This window comes from Lactuca sativa, chromosome 3 (assembly GCF_002870075.4).
Source record: "Lactuca sativa cultivar Salinas chromosome 3, Lsat_Salinas_v11, whole genome shotgun sequence".
NCBI lineage: Eukaryota > Viridiplantae > Streptophyta > Magnoliopsida > Asterales > Asteraceae > Lactuca > Lactuca sativa.
Window position 1 is genome coordinate 79942816 of NC_056625.2, and position 9610 is coordinate 79952425.

General features: G+C 29.6%; 1 protein-coding gene across 1 annotated transcript; it reads right to left on the minus strand.

The window, feature by feature from the left end:
• Nucleotides 1–4179: 4179 nt before the first annotated feature.
• On the minus strand, nt 4180–5228 carry LOC111904578 (uncharacterized). Its single transcript, XM_023900329.3, has one exon. It carries the CDS (start codon nt 4902–4904, stop codon nt 4428–4430), a length of 477 nt encoding a protein of 158 aa, XP_023756097.1. The 5' UTR covers nt 4905–5228; the 3' UTR covers nt 4180–4427.
• Between the last annotated feature and the right edge of the window lie 4382 nt (nt 5229–9610).

Here is a 9610-nt window from a genome sequence, read left to right on the forward strand (position 1 = left end):
CTATCTTTACGTGCCCATATGCATCCATGAAGATAAAATGGCTCAAAAAGCATAATAAAGGCTAGATCTAGGGTTCTCATGCAAAGTATCTTCAAAAAGGCAATAGATCCGGGCTCTACAACTCCTAAATGAACAGATCTAAGGATATCTCGACCTATTAAGGCATCCATACAACTAGAGGGTTTGGAAACTACATCAAACTAGCCCTAGAAGTGTTCTAATGGAGGTTCAAAGCATAAAACAGAAGGAATCCGAGAAATACCTCAATGAACTCTGATTTTGCCCTTGGATCTTTGCTCTACACCTCTTCTCCTTGTTCCTTTCTTCTTCTTCCTCTTCAAGCCTTCAAAATCCACACAAAACACTTAAATCACTCAAAGGGAGGATTAGGGTTTCTCACAGCTCTCTGAGGGTGAAGGAGGCGAGTTTGGGGGCTCATAAGGTTGTTTAAATAGGGTGCAAACCTGGGGATTTAAGGTTTCTTCCTGGCAGGCAGACTCGCCGAGTCCCGAATATGGACTCGCCGAGTCGCCGACTAACACGTGCACAAAATCCCGCCCCTACTCGGCGAGTCGGGCTATAGACTCGCCGAGTCCCTCTAGAAAACTTCTAAACAAATATCATGGAAGCAACATACCAGAGACGGGGTGTTACATATTGGCTGCAAGCCATAAAAAAGAAGCATAAATTTTGATTTTCTTTATAAAAATTATCTTTTTTGAAAGCATATGATGTCTTATATGAATTTTTTTTACTACCTAATTTTTTTTTTGGATTTTCTTTTGTTATAACAGGCGACAAAGGCTCGACTTTGACTTGCAATTTGGGACCAATAGATGTGATTTTTACAAGAGATCAACAAGAGATGACAAGCTAGTTCATTATCCATCCGATGATGTATAGAGGATGTACATTATGTTAAATCCTGCTTCCGGACAAACGTCCACTCAAGTCGAGCAACAGGAGAAAAAAGAAGAAGACAATGATGACCCACTGTCTACCGAAGGTGGCCATGGCTCCCAGGTGTTCTTTTTATATATCAAAGGAATTTTGTTTTTGTCATTAATAGAGTTTACACAATAGAAAATTGAATTTAAAATTTGAAGGATTAGGAAGTAATTTTTTTGCATTTGGTTCATGTATTTGATTTTCGTAACCATAATCGAGTATTTGTATGATATTGACAAAGTTCTTTTTAAAGCTGGATAGAAAAACCCAGATATAGCAATGTACTTTCATTTCTTTACAACTTCCAACTATTTTAGTAGAAAACCCGAACCCCTCTGACCCATGCGAAGCAATTCGTATTCGTATCTTTTGTTTATGGGCAAATGTTATTAGTGTGGTTCCTTTTATTTATTTATTTTTCTTTTTATCTGCTGTATTTTATTCCAATAAAGCAATTTTAATGATTGTATTCATATCTTTTAAGTATGTTCTTAATGGCATAAAGTACACTGTTATGTCACTAAAAAAGTGATATTTGTAGAAGTGGCTAAAGTAGGTTACTATTTCTTTTCTTTCCTTTCTGAAATGATATGATATGATATAAATGGAATCCATGAAATGAAAATTCTTGATTTATTAATTACATTTACAGACAATATATGATGCAGGGCATGATAAAGTGAGTCATTTCTTTGACATATCCATCCTCGCAAAGCGAGGATTCTTTCCTAGTTCGATTTAAAATATGAAAATAGCTAATAGGAATCCTCTTATTGCTTTCCTTTTCTCACGAGTTTTGTTATTTCATTCACGCCACATAACAAATTCTGAGTGATTTTTACTTTTTATTTTATAACTAAATTTCATAAACTATATTAAAGTGGCCTTGTTCTTTATAAATACTCATAAACAATGATATATTTTATATGTATTTTTTATATTTAAGTTTTATAATCACAAAAACAAAAACAAAAATATTTGGAAGAAATTCAAACCAATTCGACTTTGGTTTTTGTAGTATAGATATTTTTAATTCCACAACAGTGATTGATAATTTTGCAGATGATTAATTATTATTTAAAATTTTGATGTTATCTATTTTATTAACCGTATATTACATGAGTTATAATTTAGTTTAAAATATACAAATTAAACGATATTTGATCTTAAAGCATTTAGAAAAATAGACAGTTTTTCATAATAAATGCAAAATAAAAGAATTATTTTTCACAATAACCTATTATATAACTACATAAACTTCAAATATATTTTTAAATCTTAAAAACTGTTGGATTTTTTTTGTTCAATTAAACCATTGAAACTGACTATTACTTGCAATTTGGTTTAATTTCCAAGTAACCGCAACCAATAGTAGGTTACGATGGTTAAATTGTAAACAACATATCAAGATGAATTTTTTTGTTAATAGGGCCAAAATATATGTATTTTTTTCAATGCATAATAATTTTTAACCTCAAGTTTTATCTATTTTAAGATTAAGAGGTTGTCTGGGATTTCATTTTGAATTTAGAAAGACTTATATGGTGGAAAATAAGTGTTTTAAGAAGTATTTAGATTAACTTTTATGATGGAAAAAGTCAATGAATCAATAAGTTGTTTTAAAAAAGTGTCTGACTTATACATGTTTTCATATTACCAAACATATTTTTTTAACTTATTGAGTTTTCAAAAAGCTAATAAGTCGTTGTCTGCAGTGGTAACCATTATGAAAATACAAGTGAGAAAGAAAACTGTATGAAGTTTGTTGTTTGGATTTTTAAAAATCGTATGCATATTGGTATCAACGTGATATATTGTAATCTATATTTTATATAATTTAAGAATACTTATTGCTAATTTATCACAAGAGTAGAGATTCTATGTCATGCAGACAATATTGTTTTGCATCTTATATATCGATATATGGTAATAAATAAGTACAATTTTGTCTGATACTTAAGATATGATAATAAATAAATACAATTTTTAATTATATGTTTATTTAATTAAATATTAAAGCCGATTAAAAGGAAGATGATCTGCAAATGAAAAATTCTTATCAAAATTTGATATGAAATATACATCCATATAGCAAGTATTTGGTTAAAAATAGTGTATCTAATTCGTCCATATATCTATCAATAGAGAATATATAAAATAGTCATCTCATGACATGATGTTCTATTCTTGCTGATAACTTTACAATAAGTATTTGTAGTTTATATAGAACATATATTAAAATATACAACGTTGATATTAATATGCCTACGATTTAAAAAAATCCAAACAAGAAAAGTTATACGGTCTTTTTTTTCTCTTGGATTTTCATAATGGTTACCAACAATGACTTAATTGCTTTTTAAAAAGTCAATAAGTTATCAAAATGTGTTTGGTAATATGAAAACATGTATAAGTTAATATAAACACTTAAAAAACAACTTATTGACTTGTAGATTTTTTCCACCACATAAGCTAATTCAAATACTTAAAATAAATTAAAAAAAAAAAAAAAAAAAAAAAAAAAAAAAAAAAAAAAAAACTCATTTTTCACCACCAAAGTCAATAAGTGATTTTGAAGTTCATAATGAAATCTCAAACACCATAACTTGAGGTTAAAATTATGCATTGAAAAAAAAGACCTATATTTTATCCTACTTACCAAAAAAGCCACCATTGATATGTTGTTTATAATTTAACTATCGAAACATATTATTCTTTGTTGTAATCTGAAAATTGCAGTAACAGCCAGTTTTAATGGTTTAACTGAAAAAATAATACTAAAAATATATTTTTTTTTATTTATAAAACTAAAATATAAAGACTTTTATCCTGTTTTCTTTTAATAAAAAAGACATTGATCAAATTGTTTCTTGTCTTACTAATAAACTGGATCAACAAATTGGTCAAACATATTGGGCTAGATTTGTAGTGTTGGACTAATGATAATAAAAATATTAGCCATCAAAGATAGCGACTTGGGCTTCTCTTAATCTTTTAATAATTAATCCTAGAAGAGATGTAATCAACTTTTTGTTTCAACTTTATGGCGGTTAAAATTTTGGTTTGATATGTTTTATCTGTCAATGTCACCGCCTATAAATGAACTACTTTTTATGTATTTGGTAAGAAAATCAACACCAATGAACACATGAGAGTGGAGGATTGACTGGATCTTAATGAATAACTACATATAAATTAATGAAGTAATAACACAAACTAAAACACATTAGATAAAAAATGATTTATTATTATTATGGTATTAGAAATTTATAATGACCTCATAGATACAACGAAATCAACTATCTAAATAAATAAATAAAATTGAAGTGATGAACTCAAAAGAATCAATTAAAACATGACAAAAAACGACTCTCGTGAAAACCAAGTCTCACTTACTCCGGTATTTCCAAAATATCTTGTGGAAGTATAAAGTAAATAATTAAAATTTAAAATAAATATATAAAATTGAAGTGATGAACTCAATATTCCAGCATCCTATTGAGAGGAAAATTAGCCGACTCCCTCCTTTGCCTTTTCATCTCCTCATAAAATCTCTCAATAAACTTCTCAGCCCTTTCATCTACTGAATCTTCTTCATATTCTTCTTCTTCTTCTTCTTCTTCACATTCTCTCTCCACTTGGATAATGGCAGATTCAAACGAATAATTCTCATCCACCATCACCCCATGATGTCGCCCTCCAAAACACGAAAGAAAGCAAATCGAATACATCGGGACTCCATTTGTTTTGCGGCGATGAAAACGAATGAGGGGAGTGCTTGATGGTGAGAACTGGTGTTCTTGAAGGAACCCATAGCTGTTGTAGTGCTTCAGAGACTTAAACTTGTTGAGTTTGGTTGATTTTTTGAGATAGATTAACCTCATTTTGGCTATGAAAATGGAGAGTTTGATGAGATTTGAAACTTTCTGCAACATCGGTATTCTTCTTTTACCCATTTTCTGGTTTGAAGAAGGAAAGAATGGAGATGATGATAGCCTGTGTATTGAGTGGGAAGCTTTGCGAGTTTTATACTGAACTGAAAATAGTGTCTTTCAAGTATGGAGTTATAAATGATATACTAAATCATGAGGTAGTGGGGCGGTCTAGGCTGTCAAAAGGTGTTTTTGCCTTTTTGGGAGATCAAATGGGAGATGGAAAGGCGGTGGGGAGATAGCCGTTAGGGTTCTTGCTTTCCAAGTTTTGAATTTTTGTACTTTTATTATATACCTTTCTATAATGTAACATCATTTTATTTTAATATTTTAGAAATAAATATTATATTTCCATCATTATATAAATCATATATTTTCTTTTAAATACGACCATTGCAATATGCGAGTTTTATAGTATCTATTTTTAAGAATCATATTAGCACTTTGGACAACAAATTTTAAATGTGACTTCGTCTATCCGAAAATCTTTAAATGAACGAAAATTAAAAATCTAAATATCCTTCTATCCACTACAAGAAATTAGAGTATTACCGGTGACAAGTGTCGTCGCTAAAAGTTGGGCTTGTCGCCGCAAAAACGTCGACGATGACGTTTTGTCGCTATTAATCAAACTGTCGCCGCTAATGCTTGTTGTCGTCGCTAAAGACCTGTCACCGCTAATAAGCTCATGTCGCCGCTAAAGACCGGTCGCCGGTAATAACCTATCGTCGCCACTAAAGGCGTCGCCGATATTGATGTTTTTTCTTATATATATATATATATATATATATATATATATATATATATATATATATATATATATATATATATATATATATATATATATATATATATATATATTTCACATTAAAATTGAGAAAAAAAACCGGTATGATATTAATTAATCTAATCCTACATCATTTCATTCCAAAATATTAATACAATATCCGTTTAAAATACTCGTCCGATTTAACATATAACAAAATATCGAAAATACTAGTCTAAAATACTTGCACAAACAAAACATAAAAAAATCCTACAACTATCTACTCGTCATCATCGCTCTCCTCGTTTCCTCCAGTTTCATTTCGTTGTGGCAACGAACGAAACCAATCTTCAAGTGCAACACTACATGCCGGATCTTTTAATATTGTTTGAAGCATTTCCAACTACAAATAAAACAACATAGTCTTATAAGTTAAAATGACATTATAACATTCTATATACAAAATATACATTCCACATATTGCATATAAAACATTATAGCATTGTACTATAACTAACAATTACCAATCTACAAAATACCATTATAGCATTGTACTTTTATAAACTAATAATTACTAAGCTATAAAATACCAATATATGAAAGTATAACCAAACTAACAATTACCAATATATAAACTTTTATCAAACTAACAATTACCAAAATTTGAAACTATTACTAAACCAACAATTATCAACATTTTAAACAATTACCAAAATTAAATAGTCTTGTCACCTGTGATTGTGGTGGTGGTTGTGTCGGTGGTTGTTCCTGATCGTACATCGACACAACTGTAGAATGTTTACGCCTGATGCCTCTGATATGGCCACGTCGAACACCCAATATTTTTTCAAAAAAATTTTGTGTATCCTTTTGGTGTTAGACCGCTGGCTTCAGAAGAAGCTTGAGTTTGTTGACTGATCTCAAAGAGTAAAGCATTCTGTATTTTCAAAAAATAATAAATATAATAAAAATTATATTACTAACTACCCCTTGACGATATAAACACTTATATGAAAATACAAATTAACCACTTACATATTGTTGACTTATCAATTAAGAACTTTATCACTTTATCTTATATACATCAAACTATTAAACCTAAATATCAAATAATCATACATATATACAATAGATTCAATTCCATTTTTTCATTTCATTTTAGACATACAATACAACTTTCATATTCCAATTTCATACAATTAAACAATACATCCAATTCAAATTCCAATTTCAAACAATTAAGTAATACATCTAATTTCATACAATCCTACCATTTTAGACATCTAATACCAATTTCATAGAAAAATATACACCTAAATACAAAATCACACATACTATTTGTAATTCCATTTTCATGCCAATACACCACAATGAGCATAAACACAAATCAATTATACAATAGGCTGCATAAAATATGATAAAACATACATAATCACTCAAAAATCATCAATTTACAGCCAAACAAGAGGCTTGATCGACACTCAAAATCACTAACCAAAAAAATCTTAGAAAACATAGAAATCAGAGATATTATCAGGTTTGAATGATAAAACTAACATCAAAACACAAGAAGAACAGATCTTAGCGAAAGAAATTCGACCTTAGATTGCTCAATTTCACTGAAATGTTGTTGTGGTCGGAATTGCCCTCAGTAAACTCGATGGCCGTCGGTAATGAGGGTAGGTCGCCGGTAAACAAGGTCGGTCGCCGGTAAAGTGGCTCCCGATGGTCGGAATCGTAATGGGGTGCAGATGGTGAAGGTCGTCGGAGTTCTTTGTGAGATACAACGATAGAAGGAAAGAAGGGTCGACTGGGGGGTTATTTGACACAACTCAATAGCAGCGACATGAGGGTTTTAGCGGCGACATAGGAGTTTTAGGAGTTTACAACCGTAGGATTGAATAATGATCGAATGGACGGGGATTATTTCATGCAGATCGCCACTGTGTGAGCAATAGCGGTGACATAGTGGTTTTAGCGGCAACACCTTGGAGGGAAAAGAAAGCACATGTTTTAGGAGTTTACAACCGTAAGATTGAATAATGATCGAACGAACGGGGATTATTTCACGCGGATCGCCACCGTGTCAGCAATAGCGACGCCAAGCAATAACGGCGACATGTAAGGCGTCAATTACATGTCACCGCTATTGCTTGCGTCGCCGCTAAAGGTGTCGCTGCTATTGCTAACATTTCTTGTAGTGTTATCCTATCCATCATTTTACTCTTATAAGATTTTAACATGTTAGATATCACAAATTTTCTCATATAATCCTCATTTTTAATTTTGACAATTCTCTTGATATAATAAAAGGATCGGTAGAAAAAAAAATAGCAAAAATGGTCCATGTGTTTAGCAAAAAATTGTCATTTTTGTCCAAAATTTTTTGGATTAACACCATTTGTCCATAATAAGTTTTTTTTGTCTATAATTTTTTTTAATTTTCTAATTTTTTAATTTGGCAATTTCGCTATTATTATTAATTTTTTCTAATTAATTTATTTATTTTACAATTTTCCTAATTAAAAACAAAATAAAAAGAAACTATAAACCTAAACTAATACCCCACACCTAATGACATCCATTCAATCTCACTCTTTCTATGTCTCCCTCCCTCCCTCTCCCTCTCTCTCTCTCTCTCTCCCCCCTCTCATCTCTCTCTCTCTCTCTCTCTCTCTATTGTTCAGTAGAAACACCATCGGAGACAACTTGCTAATATATCATCAGAACATGTAATTTGTACCTTGGTGCGGTGAAACATACAAAAGTTTTTAACCTGTTGTTTCTTCCAAAAAAAGCTCAAGCACAAGAAACTAAAAGAAAGGTTGAACCTAAACAAGAAGAACAAGAAGTTCCTACAAAATTTGAAAGTAATGGTGATGAATAAGAAGCACCAAAGTTTACATTTGTTGGTTCATTGAAATGATTTCATGTTTTATTTTTGTATGTTTGATGTTAGGTTGTGCTACAACGAAAACATGTTAGGTTGTAAACAACATATTAATTTTTTTTATAATAATATAATATTTTTATTTTTGTTTAATGTCATTTAGATTGATATCTAAATAAAACATGATAAATGTAAATATAATTAAATGCATAATAAACATTTTAACAAAACAATGTATTACAAAATTTATATATGTTCACTTCCATAAGTTTAAAAGTTTGCATATCATTATGACGTATTGGATATAACTTCAAACTAAAAACAAACATTACCTTTATAGAAGAAAATGCATAAATTATTTCAAAAGTTGTAATGTCTTCTACTTCATTAAGGGCCATTTGATTTATTTTTATTTGTATTTCAAATAATAAAATATTGTAATTAAATGTTTTTAATAAAAATGTTTGGTGTTAACCTGGTAGATAATTATAGATAAGGAAAAAAAGCCTCTTTGTCCATATCATAATTAATAAATTTAGAGATGTTTTAAAAATAAAGAATATAAAAATGAAAATACTTAAAATTATATATAGTCGAGAGTAGTTGTTCGGTTCAAACATATATTAGGTAATCAAAAAACATAAACCCCTTGCATAACCTTTTTTTAGCACTGCACTCTTAAAATTCAGAAGATTAACTACTAATATCATCACAAATTTTTTTTTTTCTGAAAAATTAACATTTTCAATATTTTTTAAAAACCAGCCAATTATAATGTTGACGTTTAATATATATATATATATATATATATATATATATATATATATATATATATATATATATATATATATATATATATATAGAGAGAGAGAGAGAGAGAGATTCATATATTTTAACTATCTATTGTTTGAATATGAAATTCATTGTGGACCAATCAAATTTATAAATAAATAAATAAATAAATAAATAATTGTTAAAGAGTATTTTGGTAACTTTATATTACCATAATTTATTACTCTAAAAATAAATACCAGATATACGTAGAAATCCCTTGAAACAAGGGGTTTGTTTCCA